At 44.0% G+C, this 12,838-nt stretch overlaps 1 protein-coding gene across 6 annotated transcripts in view; it reads right to left on the bottom strand.

The window, feature by feature from the left end:
* Nucleotides 1–354: 354 nt before the first annotated feature.
* FGFR3 (fibroblast growth factor receptor 3) overlaps nt 355–12,838 on the bottom strand; it is an 86,806-nt gene continuing 74,322 nt past the window's right edge. For all 6 annotated transcript variants that reach the window (XM_090035397.1, XM_090035398.1, XM_090035400.1 and 3 more), the window contains exons 12-18: nt 10,143–10,253; nt 8,789–8,979; nt 6,979–7,101; nt 5,775–5,845; nt 3,904–4,041; nt 2,334–2,439; nt 355–2,040 (exon numbers count right to left, since the gene is read on the bottom strand). In XM_090035397.1, coding sequence (XP_089891523.1) covers nt 1,876–2,040; nt 2,334–2,439; nt 3,904–4,041; nt 5,775–5,845; nt 6,979–7,101; nt 8,789–8,979; nt 10,143–10,253 — 905 coding nt within the window. In that variant the 3' untranslated portion in view covers nt 355–1,875. The remainder of the gene's footprint in view (nt 2,041–2,333; nt 2,440–3,903; nt 4,042–5,774; nt 5,846–6,978; nt 7,102–8,788; nt 8,980–10,142; nt 10,254–12,838) is intronic.

Raw genomic sequence — 12,838 nt, 5'->3', positions numbered from 1 at the left:
CCTTAATGAACAGTGGTTAAATTGATGGAAGAATTCTTGGCCCTATTTTTTTTCAAATAAGTAAAGATCACCTCTCTGCTCCTATTTGTTTGGATTTAACCACTGATGATGTATTGAAAAATAAACTTACCTTTGCTCACTGCAATCCAGGATAAACTAATATTTAAAAAAATGAATACATATATATATATATATATATATATATATATATATATATATATATATATGTGTGTGTGTGTGTGTGTGTATATATATATATATATATATAAAACATTAAATGTAATTTGTTAAAGGACTGTACATCTATACATTTTTTCAATATTTCCCATAAACACAAAAGAAAAACTTGATTAATATATTTTTTCTCCATTTTAATAAGTTAAAAACTTACTTAAACTCAGTGAAATTTAAAGTTTACAGTAATACTATGCTATTTAAACCAATGAACAGATATGTTAATGTCTATAAATAACTTTACAAATATACATGTTAAGGTACAATTTTTAAAACAAAACTGTGAAGATATAAAACAAAAACTTTTCTTTTGCCCAGATCAGTATATCCTAGATTGCAATGCTCTTCTTTTGAGAGATTTCCCTCTCAGTACTGATTTGTTGCATTAGTATTATACAATCTTTTATATATATATACAGTATATATTTATAGATATGTACACAATTCTCTGGAGTAAACCTTTTTGATATAAGTTAAAGGCTCTTGCCTACAGGTACCCGTAAGTTCTCTCTCCAAATCACTGCAGATAGATGAAGGCAACTTGCTCGCTTTAAAGGGGAGAGCTACTGAACATATATATGCTTCGCTAGAACTTACCCTTTAAAGGCAAAAAAAACCCCAAATCCAAATCCATTTCATGAAAGTAAATTGTACCCAAATCCTTAGCTTCAGAAACATGGGCAAACTGCTGAATTCAGATATGGCCCCGCAGAAGATCATGGGGCCATGGTTCCCCAATAGGCAAGAAGTTACACAACCAGAGACATACGTCTGTGCCTGATATTATGATTTAGCAATTTCCTGGAGAAAGGTGGTACCTTTATACCAGCAGCCTTGACACTTTCCTCCCCATTCACATAAAAATGAACAGTTTAAAATCACCTCCATTCATTGGCCCTTCTGTTTGGAATGTACTTGCTCTTCTGTATATACCAGTCACTCCCAGCTCTAGTGCAAGCATGGTATGACCTATATGGCTAAGCCACTGCCATTAACTCTAAGATGACACAACTATTTTATTTAGATATTTCTTTTCAAAAAAAAGAAAAAAAAAAGAAAGAAAAAAAAAAAGGATTCCTTCCAAGTCGTTGGGTAAATCTACATGAAGTCAATATCAACAACAACAACAAAAATATAGATATTTATATAAATATATGAATCCCTGCAGGCAATGTGGCTTTTCAGCTCCACCAAAAAGGTTCATGTACAGATTGCATAAGCAAAGAATTTCTACATTCTTTACATTTTTTTTTTTAAAAAAGGAAGATTTTTTTCTTCTTCTTTGTATTGCAGGCACAGAACGGTAACTCTGGCACTCAATAATACATTACTGAAGGTCAAGAGGTCGGCACCCCATAGACTTAACATTCTGTTTTCGGCAAAAAAAAAATATATATATATATAATCTTGGCAAGAGATTATTAGTTCCTTCAGGCCAAACAGTGCTTCTTGACTTCTTATACAGCAAATGGGGAAAAAAAAACAACAAACAAAAAAACAACCCTCTACGGCTCAACAACAAAAATCATCTTGAATTATCAAGCAGTTTCTTTCAAAGATCCTTCACTACCGTTGTCCTCGGCCTCCCCCAAGTCTACATTCGTGAGGTTTTTTTTTGTCGTCTGTGTGTGTGTTGAGTCATCATGTCCTGATGACACCATTACACTGCTGGTGTTTGGGAAGACATGGCTCATCTGGCAGAAGGTCATGTGCAAATACGGAGTCATCTCCCGAGGAGCAGGTGCTGTGTGTGTCCTGGCAGGCAGGAGAATACTGCTCAAATGGCACTGATAGGTCAAGGTACTCCTACGAGGCAAGGAGGGAGAAATAAAAAAATAACTTGGAGATCAAGACAGCAATGAAACCACAGTACTTTCCCATTACTGCTATTATTAGGGGGTGAGACCGGTGAATACTGGACACGCAGTCGAACTCCTTCCCCCAAAGCGTGAGGGTGTCTGGATCTGGGTTCACCCACTGTTACGATAAAGACCATTTCTGAATTTTAGATCTAGGGTTGAACTGCAAACCAGTCCCAGAATTCAGGTGTATTCAGCCGCAGGGCTTGGGTTCAGGTCATCACTGTGGTAGACACTTACATCAGTTGATGTTACAGTGAGGACCCTGTCCAGGTCTTCAACAAGCTGCTTAAAGGTTGGCCTTTGAGATGGGACTGCATGCCAGCACTCCCTCATGATCATGTACCTGAGAAAAGACAGTAATATGTACTCACAAAAAAGTCATTCCCCACACAGCCCACACTCTCCATGCCCTGGCATGTTGCAGTTGCCAGCGTAAGACATTGCAGGGGCAAACAGCGACCCAGGTCCTTCAGAAAGACATGTGGCTCCGTCAGTCCGTGACTGACCAACCCACCCAGCATGACCTAGCCATCTGAGAGAGTACAATGATGTAGGGACAGTAAATTCAGCTGCTGTGCCAGAAGCAGAAATATCATTAAAAGGAGAGCCCACAGGGAAGTATCTCCTGCCTGGGGTCTTACTAAAGCACTGTGCAAGAGTGCAGGAGAAAAAGAGAGCAACCGGGCAGGAAGGATGAGGACAAGGGTGGACTACAGAGCACTAAGAAAGGCAGCATGAGCACTTTAGTGCTTTGTCTGTCTAGCACGGGGCTCTTAATTGCATAGGAAGCACAGGCGGAGGCTTCCAATGGTCTGGAGCTCCTGGTCGCCTCAGACGTGCACGCCCTTTGGCAGCAGGACCAGAAAGAAGGCTCTTCCAGCAGGGAGCAAGAGAAGCCAAAAGGCCTGGGGAAGAGTTCAAAAGACAACGGTAAGGAACTGGGAGATAACGTGCTTTCGATGGAATCTGATTGCATGATGCAGCCTGAATTGTGATTTTTCCTCCCTCCGTCCCAGCGCAGTGCGTGAAGTTAGACATGGGCAATTAAGTGTTCCCTAATTCATGTTTGTTTGGGAAGTTACTGAAGCTGAAGTAACTCGGAAAGAACTAAGTGGAACGATGGCATTTTCTGACGCGCAGGATGGGCTTCTTAGCAATGGTTTCAGTTCCATAGGAGGTGTTTCTGACTGTGTTGTGTGCAGGAGAGAGAGAACGGCTTTCATTCCTCATTATTATCTGTCACCGTCAACTGGCCCAAATCCTTTTTCTACCTACACCTCACTGAATGACAATTTGGCCCACTTAAAATAACACTTAGGCAATGGAGCGTTGAATTGAAAAAGGCTCTGCAGTGCAAAGTCCCTTATTACAGGGGGCCCTGTGAAATATAACCCCTTGTTTCTGATCACTGCAGAGCACATGAAACAAATAAATAAAAAGGCAGGAAAAGTCGTATTCAGAAGGTAATTCACCAGGCAAATTCACAGATCAGAGCTGAATGCTAAATTGACATGAATCAACCAAGCATAGCATATGTAGCTGCATATTTTGTCTGTCAGTCACATATTGAGTCTAAACGCATCAGGCTGGATAAGTCTATCTGGAGCCAACTGGACAATGGCACAGCAGGGACACACAGCAGGGCTGGCTAAATAGTAGTAAGTGGGGGTCAGACAAAGCAATGGCCAGTGGTATTTAGACACACAAGGAAGTGGACTGGAGAAATTGAATTAGGAAGGAAAATAAACTCTCACATCAAGCATAGTCTCTAAAAATGAGGCCACTAGGCCTCCATGCTATCACTTACAGGTCATGAGTGCAGTTGGCTGGCTTGTCCATGCGATGGCCTTCTTTTAAGAGTTTGAAGAGTTCCTCGACTGGAATTCCTGGGTAGGGAGACCCACCCAAAGTAAAGATCTCCCAGAGCAGCACTCCAAAAGACCAGCTGGAAACCAAAGAAGGATCTTTAAAATTCAATGAGCTTTTTTTTTTTTTTTTTTTTTGCCCATTTTGCTTTATTCCTGTGCAGCCATGCATAGCTAACAAAGTCATCAATAGCATGACTAATTGCCTAGGCCATTTTTACTAGTTACTTGGAGATCTCTGCTGATCCAACTCAATAGCAAAGAAATCCCGGGCACCAAGTCTGAAATTGAAATGAGCATTTAATCAGATAGGTGACAGCCCATCTATTACCCCCAGCTCTTTGTTAGGTCTTCCACCAGCTCCACTGAATGGAACAAATCAAATTATTCATGCACAGCTTCACTGAATTGCAGGCTTGAAACCACAGGCCACTAATTGTGCAAGCTGATACCAAAACTTGCTTGTTACAACCCTTATTTCACTGGCCAGGCTGGGAGAAAAATATCTCTACAAAAGTAAGCAGAGAACTAAGGTTACATGCCCTAGCACTGCAGCTGTGCTACATTTGAAAGTCCTCTTTTCAAAATATCTTTTGCCTTCTGTATTTCTTTTTTAGAACAAGGATTATCTGTCTGTCTCCCCAAGCTTAGATTTATCTATCACGCCCACTGCAGCATTACCTAAGCATGGAAACTATGATTTTAGATCAATGAGGCTACATGTTGAAATTCAGAGAAAGGGAAAATACCAATTTGTCTAGTGCTAAATGGAGAAATTGCATTAGCATTTGGAGATCCCACAGGTTTTTCTGTTTGCACATGGATCCCACTATTAAAAAGTAAAAAGCCAGCATGCCTAGTTGGGCTATTGGGCTTAGTTGGGATATTTCAGCTTCCATAAAATAAAAATGGAGAGTCCCAAGTTCAGCTGTGATATGAAACAGCATCTTAGCTTTATCTGCTCTTTGCTCTAGTTAGAAACTGGGACGGTGTGGTTAATCATTAGACTGAGCGTCTAAAGGACTTCATTTCTATTCTGGGCTGTGTCTTTTGCTTATAGTGAGGAGCCATGAAAACTGACTAGGCAGGGTAAAAAGAAAAACTTTGTGAAATAAACTAATCAATCCCCCACACAGCAAAATAAATTAGATAGTCCATTTGATGCATATTGTTTGGCTAGCTGTAGTCTGTCTGAAGTCTAACTGAATGGATTAAAAGTTCAGGGAAGTTTATAATAATTTTGTATAAATACAGACTGCAGGTTGAAGCCTCTCTATGATTCAGTCTGCTCATCTATACAATGGATCAGAAACACCTGCCTATCTCCTTATCAGGATATTTAGAAGCTTACTGTAAATCCGAGGATGAAAATACTATCTGTGTGTGTCTACCTGTTTCCGTACGGCAATGCTGCTACAGTGCCATGCTTTAGTACTTTCCTTCTGGAAGTACTAATGCATGGTGCATTATGAGTGGTTACTGTGCCATATGCGTGGTGCACCGTTAAATTTTGCTGCTATGGCGACATAGCTGGCAATTGCATGTAGACACGTGATTGCTAAGTTGCCACATCGCTGTAGGCTGACGTGTAGACGCACCCTATGAGGCCACAGTAAGCTACCTGGGTAGAGCTGTATTTTAGAGTCAAATACAGCATACAGAGAGGAGGATTTTGTTTGTTTGTTCCTACCAGTTTCCACCCGCACTGTGCAGGCTCCGAGTCCCATTTGTGTTTTGCAATGCATTGGTCTTTATGATCTTTTGGTATTTGTTTTGCTTTATATTAAATGTTTTTAATGTGGGTAATGCTTACACATCGCTCTGGTGAGTGTAGACCCGGTCAAACAATGCTTCTGGAGCCATCCATTTCACAGGCAGCCGACCCTGTAATTAGGAAGACAAAGGGAACGTCCCATCAGCATATTCGCTCAGCCACAACGGCACCATCTGAATCTTCTGTTCTAATCCAGTTTGAAACATTTTCATTAGCAACCACATCTGCTTCCCTGGTCACTGTGCAAGGCAAAAGTGGCCACATGTAAACAGATTATAACATCTGATCCCCTGATCTTCATGGACAATCTCTGCTGTAAACACCCTCTCTATAGTGTGCTGCATTTCACTGCCAAAGCAGGTTTAGCGTATTGAAGCATCCACATCTCAGCCTGAAAACAACATCCATCGAGTATAAAGGCAGCTAGGCTGTGGGCTTTTGAGAACGAAAGCCCACATTGCTCTCCCAGTTAAAATGCTGCTGAGGCCAGACTGTCAGGAAAACCTTCAAAACCAGATTCCCAGCACAACTTCACCAAGATTCAAATCCCAGTCCCAGGGAAATCCAAGGCGGTGTTTTTGTCATTGACTTCAATGGGCCTACCCCTTGCTGCCCGCCAGGGACACAAATGTGGGTTGCAACATGTGACAAAAACCTGAAATGAGAAAGAGGCGCACAGAATTCATTCCTGCAGGCCATCGAACCGCTACCGGATGCATTTCATTCTTTGTATCCCCTGCAAATAATTTTCCACCATAAAAGTGAGGGACAGGTGTGAAATGCAGGAGACTCCAAGGGGAGGTGCACATTGAAATGAGAAGCACTGGAGAGGTTTGGGGCTGACAAGGAGTTGGCTCTGTAACTGCAGACCCATTATAACTGCAGCTACAGTGCATTGAAACGGCTTGGGGGCAGGGGTGGCTGGGTTGTTCTTTGGTATCAGTCAAGTTTCACTTTACTGAAGCTCGTTATAAACAGCTTTATGTTTTATGACTTGGGTCCTCTAAAACAACTGGTGATGCTAGTAACAAAACTTCACTGAAGATCTGTCACGTATGGACTTATGTGCCCGTCCTGTGTCCCACTGCTACCCGCCTGTCTGCTACTAACTGGGCATAAGCAGATTTCTCAATGCACGAATGTCCTTAAAATGGAGGTGCAGAACAGGGGCTATGTGTTGAAGGATGAGCAACTCCCCAGCCACCAGGAGTTTCCCTGTGCTCAGCAGCTCTGTACTACTCACATTGGTTGTTTTCTTGTAATAGTCGATGTTGTGAACATCTCTGGCTAGGCCGAAGTCAGCGATTTTCATCACGTTGTCTTCAGTGACTAACACATTCCTGGCTGCCAAGTCTCGATGAATGCACTGTGAAAGGCGAACAAATAAATAAATATGGGCTTACTGAGCTGCTTATGGCTGGAATCAGCAGTGAGCTGTGGTTTATGAGATGCTGTTTCATTTATTCGGAGGCCAGCCTATAAAGATGTGGGCGCCGTTTAATTCCCTGCTCTGTCTCATCACTGCCACATGCTGTCTCAGACGAGCCACACTCTAGCAGCATCTATTGCATATACTCTCCTATCTGCTATCCCTACTTTTCTTTATACAGGGGCAAGAGTGCGGGCTAGTGGTTTACAGAAGGGGTTGGCAACATTTCCTGGTGGTGGCTAGAATGGCCCAGTATGGGTTTCAAGGTGGGCTAGTGCCTGCTGCCACCACTGCTTCTCCTTACCTCTGCTTGCCCCCACATCCCAGCTGCAGTGCAATGCAGGAAAGCTCCCCACTGCCCAGCCACCAGGCAGTGTGGTGCAGCACAGATGAAGCCCCCAACTCCTACGCACCGTCAAAGCCCGACCTGTGCAGGCCAGAACCATGGGCCATGGGGTCCGAGCCTACTTTTACAGTAAACCAAATGGAATGAAGACACTGAGAACATTTCAATGAATTCAGGACCCAAGAAGCAAAGTAAATTGGCTTGCTCTGAGCCCCGTGCTGCCATGCTGAGACTGCTCCAGTACCTGGGTGAGCTGACTTAAAGCTAACTTTGACTGAAGTGCAGCCACACCCTTAGATTTGGCTCCAGATCCACCAATGACTTGTGTAACTCTAAATCTTTCTAGGCCTTTGCTTTCCCCAGCTCTAAGACAGGATTATGCCATGTGCTACAAGGCTTAAATCAACCAACAGGCTAGATTCTCCGTTCACTCACATGAGCACAAATCAGCAATAGCTCATGTGAAGCTATTGGAAACAAGGGTGTACATGGGAGCAGCACCACACTCAATGTCTGTAAGTCACTTCCAGAGACCTCCAGGAGCATTTCTATGGTTGGTCAAACCCACCACTGGTGTAACTAGCAGGACCTATGATCCACTGGTACCCTAACAAGAGTCATTGGTTTTTCCAGAAATGAATGCCTGTCCCAGGCAGGATCTCGGCTTCCTCCTCAATGCCCCGTATTTACAGTGACACTGAAACAGGACCACAGGGGCGTCCAGGCCTGTCTTGGATGAGATTCTCTCTCAAAGTCACCTTCCCTTTTGCTGTCAAAGGGACACCACTGAGATGCAGCATCTAACTTGCTGTGGCTCTAAACCTGACTGCCGCTGCCCTGGGATAGAGTCTGGAATTGACTGAGGCTCGGACAGCGGAAGCTCAATTTCCTCTGCATTTAGATGTGTCCAGCAAGTAAACACTTGTGTTGCACAATGGAAACATGCCTGGAAGTCTAGTTTTTCATACACATACTACACTACCCTGGTATCCCCATGTTGTTCACAAAAGTTACTGGTGGACTGCTGACGACAGCCAAGGGAAGCCCTGCTAAGAAGTTCATATACGGCCTCAGCAATAAACAACTGGGCTTCTAGTTCCTTAATCAGACTTTTTCAGCCTATACCTATGCTTCTTGTATTAATAAATAAAATGACATATTTACAGGTTCTTAAGAAAAGAGGACTGATGTTTTATAAATTGCTCTGTACACTGCAAGTGCTTCCATCTACATGGATGCATGCAGTAAACAAACACAGACTTTCAGCTTTCAACTCACTTTCTGAGAAGCCAAGTACTCCATGCCCCGGGCCACCTGATAGGCACATGAAACCAGATCTTTAAATGTTAACTGTTCCTCTGGCAGTTTGCAGGTGTCAAAGGAATAATCCATGCCGGGTGGCCGACGAGCCCTGAGATATTCCCGCAAATTCCCTTTCGATGCGTATTCTACCAACACGTAGAGTGGGCCTGCAGATGAAAAACCACAGAAGGAGAAATGTTGTTGGTAGTCCCATGTCACAGATGGAAAGCACGAGGCAGAGAGGTGAGGTGACTTTGGGCAGTCACAAGGCAAGTCCATGGCTAATGTGGGGTCAGGGGGAAAGGATGGTCCAGCAACTAAAGCCCCAGCCTGGGAATTGGGAAACCCACATTTGAGTTCATGTTCCATCATGTGTGAACCTCGGTCAAGCCACTTAACCTTTCTGTGCTTCAGTTCCCTATGTTTTAGAAGATGTTAATGGTACTTCCTATCTCACAGGGATGTTGTGAGGATAAATGCATTTAGACTGAAATACTACGGTATCCAGAGCCAGACAAATTCCTAAGAAAACCAGACATGAGAAATGCCTGGGTCTGGGGGTCTCCACGCAGGTTTTGCAGCCAGTGGATTGCACTGCCTCTGATAAAATGTTACACAAACCCCACCACACCCTGCTGTCAAAGGGACACTGCTGAGATGTTAGGGTTGGTCACAGGGTAACCCTTAGTGTTACCCCGTGACTAAGCAGTATTATTTCCATGGGATGGGTAGGGAAGCAAAGGCATGGAAGGGGCATTATATGATTTTCTCAATTCCAGAGCTTGAATTTTAATCCAGTGCTTTAACCACTAGACAAATGCTTTGCCTAGCCAAATTTGAGGCATTCAGCGAGTAAATAATAATTAGTGACAGTCAAACCTTGCTCCCTCCAGTCCCAACATATCCTTTCCAGAGAGAGGAGAGCAAGACAATAAGAAAAAGGAATGAAAAAAAAATGAGTAAAAAGCAGCACTGATAACAGGAGGGGAGCCAGATATTTGGTTCTGTATGCAACAGCCGGGTCACCTTTTCACTTAGCACAGCGTATACCTATGACAGTAGTCAAGAGTGTCTTGGGAATAATTCCAGGGCACGAGGCTAGGATTAATCTTCCTCCCTCTGCATAACCTGAATATTTAATTTAATATATTTTTTTATCACAGGGGAAAAATATCCTTATGTCTGCTGGTCCACGAAAACGTAGCAGAGTTCAGTTAAAAAGTAGCTGGGTTTACACATGGCTGAGCTCACACAGTGTTCACTCCACAGCAGACAGAGACTGTGTACTACCAACTCTCCCCACTGCTGTGGAAGTATGGGGGAGACCTACCATCCTGCGTGCAGGCACCTAAGAGGTTAATGATGTTTTTGTGTTTCCCAATCATTTTCATCATTTCCATTTCAGAGACCAGATCAGAGAGGTCCTTGTCTGTGGCATCATCTGGAGAACACAAGCGAGAAAGGAACTGTCAGGAATGGAACAGATATTATGATTTTGCTTTTTATGGTACTCGTATTTAAAGTACAGTAGTAATATATGGCAGTTGGTGGGTATTTAAGAACTGATCAGTAAATTTTCTTGCAGGAAAATTCAGTATTTGTTTTTAACGAAAATCAGGACGAGTCAAAACACTGAAACTTTTACCTCAAGAAAATTCTGAGAAAGGTTGATACGGGAATGAGACTGCGACATTCCAGTTTTCATTTTGATGTTTGGAAACAGAGAACTTTTAGTTTCCCATTTCAGGTCCGAGATCTATGTCCCCAGTCCCCCTGGCCCATTTTTTCCTTCCCATTTGAATGTTTTCGTTTGACTCTTTTGATCAAATGAATCCTCATTTAAATCTTTTTCCGATGGAAATGGATTGGGTAAAGTTTAAAGTTTGTAAAAAAGCAAGGTAAAACCACTTCTTATACCTTTCACTGTTGTGTAACTAGAAAAAGGTGGAAAACAGTTACAAAATATGGGAATGTGGAGAAAAGGCCCCCAAAGTGACTAGAAAACCCACATCTACCAGATTCTAAAAAAAATATCAAGATGAAACACCCCCCCCCCCACATCAAATACTGCTTTTATTTTATCATCACTGGTAACTTTTCATTAATAAAACTGTCACTTACATTGACCAACGGGATTTTTATCAAAACCCTACTTCCCTATTGCAATTTTACAGCCTTTCCCCCCCGTCAGGACGATTATTAATCCGGAGATGCTCAAGGTAGAGCTTCAGTCTGTCTCGTTTCTATTCTGCCCCCCAGGGTAAATTCCACACAGCACGAGAGGAGACGATCCACAACCTACAGTTGCTGTAGAGGATGATGGCAGTGGGCAACTAAATGCACAATAGGCCAGTGATGAGTTCCCTTCCCCAAAATGGAAGATCATTGGGGCCAACCATAACCCCTGGCTGAAGGGATTCAAACTCATCTCTCTCCAATCCCAGAAGAGTACCCCGACCACAAAGACATCGAGCAGCCTGAAACTGGGGCTGTCCTGTTTTGTACCGAATACTTAAATATTCACTGAGAAAGAGAATATTCTGCTCTTTCTGATTAGGGCACTCACCTGACAGGTTTAACAGCAGGGTACCAGTCTTTGCTCAAGTGAATACTTAGGCATTTTTATACAAAGGAGAACAGCATCAAGGAGTGACTGAGGGCCCCTCATCCCAGAGCACCCTCTATCTAACCTGGTGATTAAGATACTGAAAACGTGGACAACATGGGTAAAATAATAAAATCCTTTGAGTTAAGAAGGGTCTTCTGGATACTGGCTGAATGCCCTAGCCTATTAGGATACCAAATACAAGGAGAACCACCACACCAACTATGGATATGCTCTCCAGTACATGCCCCCAGCCCCCTGTTGTCCCCTCACCAGGGGTTAAGGAGCCCCTGTCTGAGTGCTGGCCCACTTTGGGGGGCCTCTCCCACAGGAGGTTTCCCCCAGCCTGGGGTCCCCAGCCCAGGCAGCCCTGGGGAGCCAAGGGGAGTCCGCCCCACCCCGCTTTCCCAGCTGCCGATTGCTTCAGCTGCTGCCAGAGGAGGGAGGAAGAAGGAGTCCTTCCAGCCAGGTGCCTGCCCATTAGCCCAGCATGGTGGAAACAGGGAGCTCCCACTTTGGGGAGCTCCTCCGCATCCTAGCCTAGGGTCACCCTGGGCTGGGGCAGGGGGAAGCCCCCCATACTGGGCTGATGGGCAGGCACCCGGCTGGAAGGACTCCTCTTCCCTCCTTGGGAAGGGGGAGGGGGGAGGGTTGCCAAGGGCTGAAAGCCCCCACCACAGGGGCTTTCCCTCCCGCCACATGCTGTTTAAACCCTGGCTAGGTGGGTCTGTTCCCCTGCCTCCCCCATCCTTATGGGCTGACAGATGCAGGCAGGAAGCAGGCTAAGGAGCAGAGAGGCAAGGCAGCCTCTGCTCCGCTGGAGCAGACAGCAGAGCCCAGGGCTGCGAAGCACCTTGGGATGCTGGGGGACAGAGTTAACTTGAACCAGGAAGGGAGCTGGGACAGAAGTTCCATAAACAAGTTTGACCTAAATCAATCAAGTCTCATACTGCGTCCAACCAGGTTTATCTTAAACCGGTTCTTGCCATTTTGAAAGTGGTTTATGTGCACTGCACTTCTGTTCTGTTACAGGTTTAAACCAGTTTCCAATCAGTTAAGCTGGTTTACGTGTAACTTCTGTCTCTAGCCTCGGAGGGTAGTAAAACACTGCAGCAGGTTACCCAGAGAGGTGGTGGAAGCTCCTTCCTTGGAGGTTTTTAAGACCTGGCTACACAAAGCTTTGGCTGGGATGATCTAGTTGGGGATGGACCTGCTTTGAGCAGGGGTTGGACTAGATGACTTTGGAGGTCCTTTCCAACCCTAATTTTCTACAATTCTATGAAATGGAATCCAAATGTTTAGTTTGGCCCAAAATGAATGTTTTCCCCTTCTTGTCTTGGCAACAACAAGAACAACAGTGTTATAGCTCATTTCAGCTCAGCGGGGTTTTTTGTTTTGATTCAATCACTTCAAACCAAAAG

This window comes from Crocodylus siamensis, chromosome 2 (assembly GCF_052110815.1).
Source record: "Crocodylus siamensis isolate JL-2025a chromosome 2, ASM5211081v1, whole genome shotgun sequence".
NCBI classification, from domain to species: Eukaryota; Metazoa; Chordata; order Crocodylia; family Crocodylidae; genus Crocodylus; species Crocodylus siamensis.
Note: the sequence above shows the minus strand (reverse complement) of the source record. Positions and strands in the feature narration are given on the sequence as shown.